Source organism: Caretta caretta, chromosome 7 (genome assembly GCF_965140235.1).
Source record: "Caretta caretta isolate rCarCar2 chromosome 7, rCarCar1.hap1, whole genome shotgun sequence".
NCBI classification, from domain to species: Eukaryota; Metazoa; Chordata; order Testudines; family Cheloniidae; genus Caretta; species Caretta caretta.
In genome coordinates, this window is record NC_134212.1 from 124400840 (window position 1) to 124414821 (window position 13982).

Consider the following 13982-nt stretch of genomic DNA (forward strand, 5'->3'; position numbering starts at 1 on the left):
GAACCATTAGCCCAGCCAGCCTGGCACCCGCCCCCCACCATCTAGACCATTAGCCGAGCCTGGCACCCCACTGCCTGCCATGGCAAAGCAGAGCAGCTGGACTGGCTCAGGCCCAGGGGCCCGTCTCTGGCAGCGCCCACTCCTTGACACTCTGCACTTGACCATTCTCACACCCGGAGCAGCTACCAACACTGGCTGCCACCCTTGGCAAGCCCCAGCTGCAGGACTGGCTGCAGTGAGCCTCCTGTGGCAGTGAGTTCCGCAGGCCGGCATTATGCTGGGTGAGGAAGCCTGTCCATTGATCGTCCACCAGGACTGGACACAGCTCGTCAGGGTCCTCTGGTGGGGCCGGGCTCCTCACACCTACTGGGGGTGTATCGCACACTCCCGCCCCTGCTCCTGGCTCACTCACAGCTCCATGGGGTCACCAAGTTCAGAGCTCAGACCACCCCCTGCTCCCGCAGCCCAGGCCCCCGCTGCCCGCCTACATTGAGGACTCCCACCAGCATGCAGGGGCTAGGACACACAGCACAGCAGTTCCGAATGCACCCAGGGGAGGGAAGGGGGGTCTCACTCACACGCCCTAACCAGCCCTCCACGCCCCTAGGCTCTGCCCTGAGGCCGCATTGGTGCCAGCGTGGTGACTATGGTCCATGTGTCTACACATCAGTGAACTCCGGGCTCTGGGGGGCCGCAGGGCCGGACCTGGGGGAGGAGCCCCACTGCCAGAGGGTGTCGCCCTGGGAAGCAAACTGTGGGAAGTAATCCTGCATGGGGCTCTGGGTCACCCCACCGCTGCGGGTCACCCTGAACTCACCGGGGCCTTAGAGAGAGCCCAGCCCCCCGCTCCTTCCACCCCCAGAGATCACTGAGCAGATAGACACCCGCTACCCAGCTCGCCCCACCTCGCCCGTCCTGCCCGGGGCAGGGCAGCATCCCCAGGGCCTGGCGCAGGCTGGCTACAGGGTTTGGGACTCTCCACCCTCCCCCAGGCACCCGAAACGCATCCCTCACACAGCCACATGACCCTATCACCCACTCAGGCACAGACACCAGCCCCAGCCGGAGCAGACGGACGGTTCACTAGCCCAGGCCCTCACCCTTCAGTCCCTGCTGGCAATTCCTGCCTTTGCCATGACTCTGGGGGGATCTGTCTGAGGGCCCGCCTGCACTGGGGTCCTGCCCGTGGGGCGCAGGGTCTTGCCCTGCTCTGGACTGTGAGCTTCCTGCCCTCAGAGCAGGGAGCCCCTTGCCTTCTCCTGGGGGCTCAAGCCAACGTCCAGCCCCGGGGCACCGAGGGGCTTGGGCACCTCGCGAACTGCTCGGCACTGCCAGACCCTGGCTGGCAAGCTGAGGCACCGGACAGAGCCCTGGCTGTTCAGGCTGTCCCGGGCTCACCCCATCGTCCCTCCCGCGAGGCACCGAGTGGCCAGTGGGTTTCGCTAGCCCAGGCTGGGCCGTGCCCCAGCACCCCCCCCGCCGCGTTACCTTCCAAGGAGACAGGTTCAAAGAGGCCGAACTGCTCCAGCACCTTGACAAACAGAACCAGCACCACCAGCACGGCGATCATCTCCAGCCCTTCCAGGTTCATGGTGAGGGGAGCTCAGGGCATGGCCCCCCCACCCCCCGACCGGCTCGCTCCCCCGGCGCCCCGATCAGCCAGACGCCACGACCGCCGGGACACGCATCTCCAAGGAGCCTCCAGCCCTGCCGCGGGGGCATCAGCCTTCACCCCTCCTCCTGGGGGGCCCCCGCCATCCGGCACCGGACCAGCCCCTGCCGTCCAGAACCCCACGGCGGGGGTACCCCACTGTGCCGGGCAGGGGGCGCCTGGGGAGCCGGGTGGCAAGTTGGCCGGTCCTAGGCAGCCCAAAGCATCCGTCCACCTTGCTAGAGCGGGGCTGGAGGACGTGTGAGAGTAGAGAGGGAGGGAGGAGTGCGGGGGGTGGGGGGGAGCCATGCCCTCCCATTCCAATGACACCACCTCCATCGATTTGCTTAATGCGGTTGCTAAGCAAACGGGCCACAGATATTAAGAGGATCTCAGCTCCCCTCCGGGGACACTGGGTTAAACATCCACAGGGAGGAACGGCTCCGGTACATCCTCTGTGCCCCCACAGAGTGCTGCTCCCAGCCAGCCATTGGGGTGGGGGGCCGTGGACCCCCCGGCACCATCCTCTGCCTGATGCCTGCCCTCAAGATGCCTGGCACAGCCTGGGAGGAGAGCAGCATGCCACATGGCTGAGGGGTGCCACCTAGGCTGGGGGGCTAGGACTGTGCCAGCCTGCATGCAGGGGGTATAGGGACAGTTTGGGGAGGGGGGGGTCTGCACCCTTCCCCCCTCTTGCCTTGCCTCCCCCCCCCCGCAGTTAGTGTGTGTCAGACAGGCCTCCAAAGCCCCCCGTTCCGCTGCAAACAAAAGCCAGACTCCTGCCCTGCTCCGGGGGTCACCTGAACTCGTCTGGGGCTCACGGCCGGTGCCCAGTGCAAAGGCCCCAGCTCACCAGAGCCTGCACCGTCCTGGCTAGATCCCCACACGGCCCCAACCAGCAGAGCGCGAGGGAGGGGAGCGACTGCCACTCTGGGCCGGGCACTCACAGCGTCCTGCTCCGACTGCGTCAGAACAGAGCAGCGGGTCAGCGGGCCGGCCACGCCACCCCCACTGCAGGACTCCGCTCCCAGAATGCACCTGCTTTGCAGCCATTGACACCAATGCTCCTTTGCTTTGGTCGCCCGACTGCCTGGCTCCCTCTGCCTCGCTATGGTCCTGCAGCAGAGAGTTCCGCAGGTGAAAGGAGCCACCCTCCAGGGGGCTGGCTGTGAGACACAGGACTGTCCTCCTCCCACTCCTCTCTGTCCCCGCCTGAGTGGATAGTGAGCCCCGGGGTTCCCATTTGCTGGCTGTTTGGCGGGTCCTGTTCTTTGTGGCTGTGACCAAAGCGTCTCATCACACGTGGCACCAGTAGCCCCTTAGCAGAGGCCACAGAGGGACTGGGCCTTACAGACCCAAGGCCGGGGCAGGGCAGGAGCCAGGGGTTGGGGGGAGGGGGGAGACCGGACCAGCTGCCACCCACATTGCCTCAGCTCTAGTGAGAGGAGTCAGCCCCTGGGGCTCACAATCCAGCCCCTTGAACCTCCCCAGTCCACCCTGCAGCCCGACTGCCCCGGCCGCCTCTGCCTGCTCTAGACACTGACCCACCGGGCCCAGCCCCTGGCAGATGGACCCTGCTCTGGGATTCGGGAGCGTTCCCTGCCAAGCGATGGCCAGAGCAGGGCAGGTGGGTGCGGCAAGACCAACGCTCGGCATTTCCATGGCCGCTGGCTGCCACAGAGCTCGAGGCATGGCAGAGCGGGCATGGAACCAGCCTCGGGGCTATTGTCCCCATTTAACTGCGGGGGAAACTGAGGCATGGAGCAGGGACATGGCTCCTCAGCCAGAATCACCCCATGTGGGATGGAACCCAGGAGTCCTGGCTCCCAGGCTGGTGCTGTAGGCACAGGGTCACCCTTCCCCCAGGCAGCAGAGCGGGCAAGTCTCTAAAGGGTCAGGGCCCAGTTTAACACAGGTCCAGCTGCATCCCGAGCTGCAGGGTTCAGGGGAACAGTGGGGCTGGGTCGGGCTGGGGTGGGGAGAGTTGGTGCGGGAGCAGGTCATGGCTAGTATGGGGTGAATGTTCAGGCTCATTTTTCTTTTAGCTGAACGGGATCAACTCCCCCCAGCAGGGAGTGGGGCCGGGGGGCAGGGCTGGTGGGTGCCCGAGGTCGCGGTGACTTTGGGCGGCAGGACCCAGCTGGCTGCTGAGAAGCGGCTTTGCTAGAGAGCAGCTGTGGCTGGGCCGGGAGCCACCTGCCCTGACCCAGCCAAACCACGGGAGCAGCCCTGGGTGCTAGGGTGGCTCCCCGGAGTGTCGACCTCTTCACGGGCCACCTCTGGACAAATGCACCCTGAAACCAGCGAGACACCTGAGCTACAGCCAGGATATTCAGGAAAGCCCTGGCTGGGATGATTTAACTGGGAATTGGTCCTGCTTCGAGCAGGGGGTTGGACTAGATGACCTTCTGGGGTCCCTTCCAACCCTGATATTCTGTGATTCTATGATTCTATGATATTCTCATCCCCTGGACAGACGACCAAACCCCGCTCACAGATTTCCACCAGCACCCATCCATTAAACTCTGTCTACAGCACACACACACACACCCCCAGCATCAACGTCCCGGCTCCAGCAATCGAACCCTCCAGGCAACGACACTTAACGATGGAGTTATAGCCCTGAAAAATGCGACTCTAAGCGAAACGATGCTAAGCGAATCCAATTTCCCCATTAGAATGACTGGAAATGGGGGGGTTAGGGTCCAGGGAATTTTTTTTGCCGTACAGTCCAGTCCTACAGTGGGGAGGTGCCCCCGCCTTACCCCACACAGGCCCAGCCCCCCGGCACTGGGGACAAGGAGGCAGGCAAGGAGGCGGAAGGTGCTGCAGGTAGGAGAAGCTCGTTGCGCAGCACCAGCGGCAGCTTCCCCTACTCTGCGAGCACCGGGGGCGGGGGGCTCAACCCTCGGCCCGCCCGCCCCACCCCTTCCCCCAAGCCCCCACCCTTAACCCGCCTCTTCTCCCCACCGCCCTTTACTCTGCACATCACGTCCTCGCTCCTGCCCCGTGAACCCCGCAAGCCAGCTGCTTGCCGCGGGCAGGAGGCGGGTGAGGAGCGGGAGGGTGCTGATCGCAGGGTCTGCCGGCGGGCGGGAGGCCTGTGGAGGGACCGGAGGGGAGCTGATAGTGGGGATGCCAGCTGTGGACAAAGCAGGCGGCCAAACGACGTTATAGCGAAGCATTGCACAACTTTAAACAGAGCATGTTCTGTAATTGAGCAGGGACGTAAGAGCGAAACAACGTTAAGCGAGAGGACGTTAAGTGGGGAGTTACTGTGGATATAAGCCCATGGATCGCCACACCTACCTTCACAGGGCCAGTAACCACTCCAAACACACCGGGACATCGCTTATCTACAGCCAGGCACTCAGACGCCACAGAACATGCTCCGAGGAGAAAGTCCTGGATACACACGTAAACTGCCTTCACCAAACAAGGACACCACCAGAGAAGTAGATCACATCATGAAATGGGCTACCCAAATACCCTGAGAGAACCTGCTTCAATAACAGAAATAAAGCCCATCTGACGGCACACCCCTAATTCTCACCTACCACCCCACCCCACAACCCACACGGGGTATCAAACAGTTACAACCCATACTCGGTGGGGATGACATCCTGAAAGACATTATCCTGAACTCCCCCATCCGACCTTCAAACAACTCCACCAACCTCTTCAAACTCATCATCAGAAGTAAGCTCCTCAGAGACCAGGAGACACCGACTCAAAGCGGCACCAGACCCTGCCAGAACAGCAGATGCAAACCCTGTTGACGTATCCCTACTGCTATGATGATCAACACCCCAACTACACACCTTTCAAGATCCATGGGTCCAACATATGCCTATCACAACCTGTGTTATACCTCATCCAGTGCACTAAACGCCCCAATAGCAACTATGTGGGTGAAACCAGACAATCACTCTCAGATGAGCTCTCACAGAAAAATGATAAAAGACAAAAACCCCACGTCACCTATGGGCGAACACTTTTCACAAGGTGATCACTCCATATCTGACCTCTCAGTCCTCATCCTCTGAGGAAACCTGCACAACATCTTCAAGAGAGGAGCCTGGGAGCTTACTTTCATAACTTTGCTAGACACTAAAAATCATGGATTAATAGAGACACTGGATGTATGGCCCATTATAACAATCTGTAACCCACTAGCCCCACATCCCCAGCTTTCCCCCCCACAATGACCTGAGGGATGTTAATGGACCATTTCACCTGGAACGGTCCCTTGAAATGTGTGTTAACTCCTTACGCTAAATAGTCTGTTCCACCTAATATTTAGCTGTGACACTTGGAGTACGTGTCTGAGACCAAAGGAAGAGCTCTGTGTAAGCTCAAAAGCTTGTCCCGTTCACCACCAGAAGTGGTCCAATAAAAGCTATTACCTCACCCACCTTGTCCCTCTAATGTCCTGGGACCAACATGGTTACAACCCCATGGCATAGATCATTAATAAAAATGTGTTAATTAGCATATGGCCACGAATCTGTCCCTGCAGAACCCCACTAGAAATGCACCCCTTCGATGAGGAGTTCCCGTTTACAGTTTCATTTTGAGGCCTCACAGCTGGCCAGCTTTTCATCCAGTTAATGAGGGCCATGGTCATTTTATATTGTTCTAAGATTTGTAACCAAAATGTTGTGCGGTACCAAGTCGAACGCCTTACACAATCTAGTACGTCAACACTATCACCCTTATCCACCAAACTTGTAATCTCATCAGAAACAGATACCAAGTTACTTTGACAGAACCTGCTTTCCATAAACCCATGTTGACTAGCATTAATTACATTACCCTTCTTTAATTCTTTATTAATAGAATTCTGTAACAGCCACTCCGTCATCTTACGCAGGATCAGTGTCAGACTGACAGGCTTATAATTACCCGGGTCATCCCATTTACCCTTTTTAAATATTAGCTTTCTTCTAGTTGTCTGGAACTTCCCCAGTGTTCCAAGACTATTGAAAACCAACATTAACAGTCCAGTGAGCTCCTCCAAAACTTTTGGTGGCTCTTCTAAAACTCTTGGACCAGCTGAGATTCAAAAATGTCTAACTTTAGTAGCTTCTGTTTAACATCCTCCTGAGATACTAGTGAGGTAGAAAGAGTGTTATCATGTGATGAATACATCATCTGTTTTTTCCCCACATACAGAACAGAAATATTGATTGAACACTTCTGGCTTTTCTGCATTATCATTGATAATTCTACCATTTCCATCTAGGAATAGACCAATACCATTGTCAGGATTCTTTTTGTTCCTAATACACTTTAAAACATCCTCTGCGGGCCACAGAGTTCTTTGTGTCCCTTTGCTTCCCTTATCAATTTTCTACAACTCCTAGCTTCTGATTTATATTCATTACTATCAACTTCCCCTTGCTTCCATTTGTTCTCTCTCTCTCTCTCTCATTATATATATATAAAATGAGAGAGAGAGATTTTATAGCTTCCTTCACTTCCCCTCTAAATAGGGTTACCATGCGTCCGGGTTTTCCCAGACATTGCCTCTTTTTTGAGGCTCCATCCTCTATCTGGGTGGATTCTTCAAATAACAGGCAGCGTCTGGGATTTTTTTAGAGCAGACGCTGCAACTCAGAAAGAGCCTCGATTGGTCCATTTCCCAACTGGTTCCTCCTCTGTATCAGCAGCTGATTGGTTCATTCCCCTGCAGCTACAGCTACTGGATCCCACCCACCCAGGTCCTGGCTCCTAGCCTTGGGGAGGGGGTTCTACAGGGAGGAGCTGAATGATGGCTGTCGCTGCATCCCGGGCTTGTGCCAGCCGCCCTGATACTGTGACAGGGAGTGACACTGCCCGTCCCCACCTCCAGTGAGTACCCCTGCCGCAGGTACCCCCTCCAGCTCCCCTAACTGTACCCTTCATCTAGCTCCCCCTTCCCCCTCAATGTCCTCTTTGGGGGAACTTGAAATATGGTGAACCTATAACTAAAACTGGTCCCCTTTAACCAGTACACCCTTCTCCCTCGATCGTGGCTTTCGGGGCATCTGGCAAAGTGTTCTTAAACAACTCCCAACAATCAGTCACATTTTTCTGATTAAATTCTGCTTCCCAGCTGGTCTGGCTCAGAATTGTTTGGAGCTTTGTGAAACTGGCTCCTCTAAAGCACCAAGTCTGTCTGTCGCTGGTCCGGCCTTTACTCTGTTTGCACAGTAGATGTGCGATCAAGTCATGACCCTTGTACCTAAGCTGCCATGAATATTTAGTTCTGCGACCAGCTCCGCTGTGTCTGCCCAGACGGGGCTAATACAGAATCCCCCACGCCACGGGGGCCCCCCCACTCTTTGCAATGTTGCGATTCAAATTTATCACCACAAGGGGGCACCCTTTCTCCACACCTCACTGAGTGGGGTGGCCGGTCTATGTGGCCAGAAAATGGCCCCCTCCCCAGGCTGGCTCCACCCTGGCCCCATGCAGGGTGCGGCAGTCAGGCCCTGGCCAAAAAGCGCCCTCCCGGGTCAGGGATGGAACAGGGGGAGGGATAGCTCGGTGGTTTGAGCATTAGCCTGCTAAACCCAGGGTTGTGAGTTCAAACCTTGAGGGGGCCATTTAGGGATCTGGGGCAAAAATTGGGGATTGGTCCTGCTTGGAGCAGGGGGTTGGACTAGAAGACCTCCTGAGGTCCCTTCTAACTCTAATATTCTATGATTCTATGATTTCCCAGCCTGCAGCCCCTTCTGAGCTCCCCCTGCCCACAGCTCTGTCGGTGCCCCTCATTCCCGACCCGCAGCCCCCAGCTAGTCCAGTCCTTGTCCCCCTCCCACCTCTGCCAGTGCCCCTCATTCCCGACCCGCAGCCCCCAGCTAGTCCAGTCCTTGTCCCCCTCCCACCTCTGCCAGTGCCCCTCATTCCCGACCCGCAGCCCCCTTGCTGTTGCAGTCTTTGGCCTCTCCTTACAGTTCCACCATCAACCCCGGCTGTGGCCAACTGTGCAGGGGGTGGGATGGAAAGTGACCAAACTCGCTGCACGTGGTACCTGGCTGGCTGAGATCTAACCAGAGGCCGTTACAGCTGCAGCCTGCCCCCTCGGCTCTGACAAACACCGGGCTGGGGCCCCGCTGCCAGGCAGACTCAGTGCCCTGCCCACGCGCCTGCTGGAGCCCACAGAGTCCTGCGAACAGCCCCTATTCAGTCCTGCAACCAGGACCCCGTGGGGGCGGGTCAGGGCCCGGCAGAGGCCCCCGTATCCAGTCCTGGGAACACCCCAAATGCAGATGGGCAACGCAAAGCTCCATGCAAACAGCAGCTCCGGCTCCTGCTGCCCCCTCTGAGCGGAACAGCCTCCCCGCCTGCCCGCCCTGAGCCTGGAGAGCCGGCGATTCACCCCTTTGTGCTGGATCCATGCCAAAGGCCTGTCGGCTCCCGGGGGGGCAGGCTCCGCCTCCCTGTCTGGAGCACACAGTGCCACCATGCACCCTGCCCGGCTGCGTGACTGACACAGCAAATCCCCTGCTTCGCTGCAAGCTCTGGGCAAGCCCCCTCCCTCCATCCCACGGGGCACAGTCAGTGGAATGGCACGATGTGCCCGGGCAGGGCTCCGCCTCACTCCCTGGGCTGTCAGGGCAGCACCCGCCAGGCTGCTCCCTTGGGTGCCTGCTCTCAGGCGGTGTTACATCGATTTAAACACACACATACTTGGCCCGCAGAGGAGAGTCCTGACTCATGCAATAGGAAGAAGCATCTGCTCCCAGAATCTCTCCCCCTCCTACAGCCTGGGAATCTAGACAGACAGATGGGCTAACCCGGCCCCCGCAGGCAGGGCTGGGGGAGAATCATCTGGCACCTGCCCCTGGCCTGGAAATTCAGTTCCACTCTCTCCCCCACGCTCCCGCAGTGCCAGCAGGAAATCACATCCCTGGCAGGATGGGGTTCGGTGCTTATATACAAATGCACAAAGCCTTGGAAACAAGCAGGGAGAACTGGAGGTCCTGGTGATGTCAAGGAACTATGACGTGATCGGAATAACAGAGACTTGGTGGGATAACTCACATGACTGGAGTACTGTCATGGATGGTTATAAACTGTTCAGGAAGGACAGGCAGGGCAGAAAAGGTGGGGGAGTAGCACTGTATGTAAGGGAGCAGTATGACTGCTCAGAGCTCCGGTACGAAACTGCAGAAAAACCTGAGTGTCTCTGGATTAAGTTTAGAAGTGTGTGCAACAAGAGTGATGTAGTGGTGGGAGTCTGCTATAGACCACCGGACCAGGGGGATGAGGTAGATGAGCCTTTCTTCCGGCAGCTCACGGAAGCTACTGGATCGCATGCCCTGATTCTCATGGGTGACTTTAATTTTCCTGATATCTGCTGGGAGAGCAATACAGCGGTGCATAGACAATCCAGGAAGTTTTGGGAAAGCGTAGGGGACAATTTCCTGGCGCAAGTGCTAGAGGAGCCAACTAGGGGGGGCGCTTTTCTTGACCTGCTGCTCACAAACCGGGTAGAATTAGTGGGGGAAGCAAAAGTGGATGGGAATCTGGGAGGCAGTGACCATGAGTTGGTTGACTTCAGGATCCTGACACAGGGAAGAAAGGTAAGCAGCACGATACGGACCCTGGACTTCAGGAAAGACTTCGACTCCCTCAGGGAACGGATGGCCAGGATCCCCTGGGGGACTAACTTGAAGGGGAAAGGAGTCCAGGAGAGCTGGCTGTATTTCAAGGAATCCCTGTTGAGGTTACAGGGACAAACCATCCCGATGAGTCGAAAGAATAGTAAATATGGCAGGCGACCAGCTTGGCTTAATGGTGAAATCTTAGCGGATCTTAAACATAAAAAAGAAGCTTACAAGAAGTGGAAGGTTGGACATATGACCAGGGAAGAGTATAAAAATATTGCTCGGGCATGTAGGAATGTTATCAGGAGGGCCAAATCGCACCTGGAGCTGCAGCTAGCGAGAGATGTCAAGAGTAACAAGAAGGGTTTCTTCAGGTATGTTGGCAACAAGAAGAAAGCCAAGGAATGTGTGGGCCCCTTACTGAATGAGGGAGGCAAACTAGTGACAGAGGATGTGGAAAAAGCTAATGTACTCAATGCTTTTTTTGCCTCTGTTTTCACTAACAAGGTCAGCTCCCAGACTGCTACGCTGGGCATCACAAAATGGGGAAGAGATGGCCAGCCCTCTGTGGAGATAGAGGTGGTTAGGGACTTTTTAGAAAAGCTGGACGTGCACAAGTCCATGGGGCCGGACGAGTTGCATCCGAGAGTGCTGAAGGAACTGGCGGCTGTGATTGCAGAGCCATTGGCCATTATCTTTGAAAACTCGTGGCGAACCGGGGAAGTCCCGGATGACTGGAAAAAGGCTAATGTAGTGCCAATCTTTAAAAAAGGGAAGAAGGAGGATCCTGGGAATTACAGGCCAGTCAGCCTCACTTCAGTCCCTGGAAAAATCATGGAGCAGGTCCTCAAAGAATCAATCCTGAAGCACTTGCATGAGAGGAAAGTGATCAGGAACAGCCAGCATGGATTCACCAAGGGAAGGTCATGCCTGACCAATCTAATCGCCTTTTATGATGAGATTACTGGTTCTGTGGATGAAGGGAAAGCAGTGGATGTATTGTTTCTTGACTTTAGCAAAGCTTTTGACACGGTCTCCCACAGTATTCTTGTCAGCAAGTTAAGGAAGTATGGGCTGGATGAATGCACTACAAGGTGGGTAGAAAGCTGGCTAGATTGTCGGGCTCAACGGGTAGTGATCAATGGCTCCATGTCTAGTTGGCAGCCGGTATCAAGTGGAGTACCCCAAGGGTCGGTCCTGGGGCCGGTTTTGTTCAATATCTTCATAAATGATCTGGAGGATGGTGTGGATTGCACTCTCAGCAAATTTGCGGATGATACTAAACTGGGAGGAGTGGTAGATACGCTGGAGGGGAGGGATAGGATACAGAAAGACCTAGACAAATTGGAGGATTGGGCCAAAAGAAATCTGATGAGGTTCAATAAGGATAAGTGCAGGATCCTGCACTTAGGACGGAAGAACCCAATGCACAGCTACAGACTAGGGACCGAATGGCTAGGCAGCAGTTCTGCGGAAAAGGACCTAGGGGTGACAGTGGACGAGAAGCTGGATATGAGTCAGCAGTGTGCCCTTGTTGCCAAGAAGGCCAATGGCATTTTGGGATGTATAAGTAGGGGCACAGCGAGCAGATCGAGGGACGTGATCGTTCCCCTCTATTCGACATTAGTGAGGCCTCATCTGGAGTACTGTGTCCAGTTTTGGGCCCCACACTTCAAGAAGGATGTGGATAAATTGGAGAGAGTCCAGCGAAGGGCAACAAAAATGATTAGGGGTCTGGAACACATGAGTTATGAGGAGAGGCTGAGGGAGCTGGGATTGTTTAGCCTGCAGAAGAGAAGAATGAGGGGGGATTTGATAGCTGCTTTCAACTACCTAAAAGGGGGTTCCAAAGAGGATGGCTCTAGACTGTTCTCAATTGTAGCAGATGACAGAACGAGGAGTAATGGTCTCAAGTTGCAGTGGGGGAGGTTTAGATTGGATATTAGGAAAAACTTTTTCACTAAGAGGGTGGTGAAACACTGGAATGCGTTACCTAGGGAGGTGGTAGAATCTCCTTCCTTAGAGGTTTTTAAGGTCAGGCTTGACAAAGCCCTGGCTGGGATGATTTAACTGGGATTTGGTCCTGCTTCGAGCAGGGGGTTGGACTAGATGACCTTCTGGGGTCCCTTCCAACCCTGATATTCTATGATTCTATGATTCTATGAAGGAGGCAGGGAGCAGAAAAGTTCAGCACGATCCCTGCATTTCCCAGGGCTTTGCAAGCACATCGTAGGCGGGGGAGTCGGACCGTAGGGCCACCCTCTAGCACAGATGTGGGCAAACTATGACCCACGGGCCACATCCGGCCCGCGGGACCGTCCTGCCTGGCCCCTGAGCTCCTGGCCCAGGACGCTCGCCCCCGGCCCCGCTCCTGCTGTTCCCCCTTCCCCGCAGCCACGCTGCCACGCGGCGCAATGCTCTGAGACTGCAGAGCCCGGCCTGACCCGGTGCTCTGTGCTGTGCAGCGTGGCTGCCTGTCCTGGTGAAGCCGCACCGCCAGTCACTAGTATTCCAGGCAGCACGGTAAGGGGGCAGGGAGCGGGGGCGGGGTTGGATAGAGGGCAGGGGAGTTCGGGGGGGTGGCCAGGGGCATGGATAGGGTTTGGGGTGGTCAGTCAGGCAGGAGAGGAGGGGTTAGATGGAGAGGCGGGGGGTGGTCAGGGGACAGGGAGCAAGGGGGTGGATGGGGCAGGGGTCCTGGGGTGGGGCAGTCAGGAAGGAGAGGGGTGTGTGGGGGATGTGACGAAGTGGGAATGTTCTTAATGTTTTCTCTGAATACTGTGGGGGTGCCTCAGTTTCCCCAAGGCATTTCTTAAGTATCTAGGTGGGGGGATAAGGGGGTGTGATTGTTACAGAGCCCGAGAGGGCCAGTGTGATGGTGTCTGCAAGGAGAATGGCCGACACCCGGTCTCCTGATGGCCTGGGCCCCTCCCCTGCAAAGGTGCCAAGTGAGGGAGATGGTGACAGCCCATCACTTTGCTGTTCCCAAGTTGCTGTGGACTCACAGGCCTGTGTGCTCTCAGCGCCCCACAGTTTCCAGGAAGAACCCCTAGTGTGCCAGCCCTTCTCCAGGTCACCACCTCTCTCCCAGGGTCGAGCCGCAGACTCCTCCGCCCCTGAGACTGCTCACTGCATTCCCCAGGGGGACCCCGTTACTGCAACAGTCCTTCTCGCTGGTCACACACTCCCAGGGGTTAAGCGTAGCTCCTTCGCCCCCTGAAACCGCTCCTCCCTGAGCCTTCAGCACACCTGGTCCTTGTTAATCCTCCTTCGTTTTACTGCTCCCCAGTCACTTACTGCAAGAAGCGCCATCCACAGGGTGTAGTAGATCCCACTGCTACCACCAGTTGTCACGGGGTCCCCGGGCGATGCTCTGGTACTGCTCCCTACGAAGCCAGGCAGGACTCTGGGGGAGCCTCCTTTCTGGGAGCAGCCTGTCCCCAGAGCAAGAAGCTCACCCGGCTTCCACCTTCCTGGGTTTGACCTTGGAGCATTCAGCATCCTCTGCCCTCCCCCGTGCACTTCCCCCAGCGAGTCCACCCAGGCGGGGTCCTGGGGAAGCCAGAGGGTCCTGCCCCCCAACTCTGCAGTCAGACGTGAATCTCAGCCAGCCAGTAAAACAGAAGGTTTATTAGGATTGGTCTTGCTTTGAGCAAGGGGTTGGACTAGATGACCTCCTGAGGTCCCTTCCAATCCTGATAGTCTATGATTCTATGATTAGATGACAGGAACAC

At 56.7% G+C, this 13982-nt stretch overlaps 1 protein-coding gene across 7 annotated transcripts in view; it reads right to left on the reverse strand.

Annotated features, from left to right (window-relative positions):
- Positions 1-13982, reverse strand: part of KCNIP2 (potassium voltage-gated channel interacting protein 2) — a 155358-nt gene that overhangs the window by 50543 nt on the left and 90833 nt on the right. Inside the window, exon 1 of one of the 7 annotated variants that reach the window (XM_048857326.2) lies at positions 1489-1609. The exons of the other annotated variants lie outside the window; for them this stretch is intronic. Coding sequence (XP_048713283.1) covers positions 1489-1591 — 103 coding nt within the window. The 5' untranslated portion in view covers positions 1592-1609. Of the gene's footprint in view, positions 1-1488; positions 1610-13982 lie in introns of those variants that run through there. 7 annotated transcript variants of the gene reach the window in all.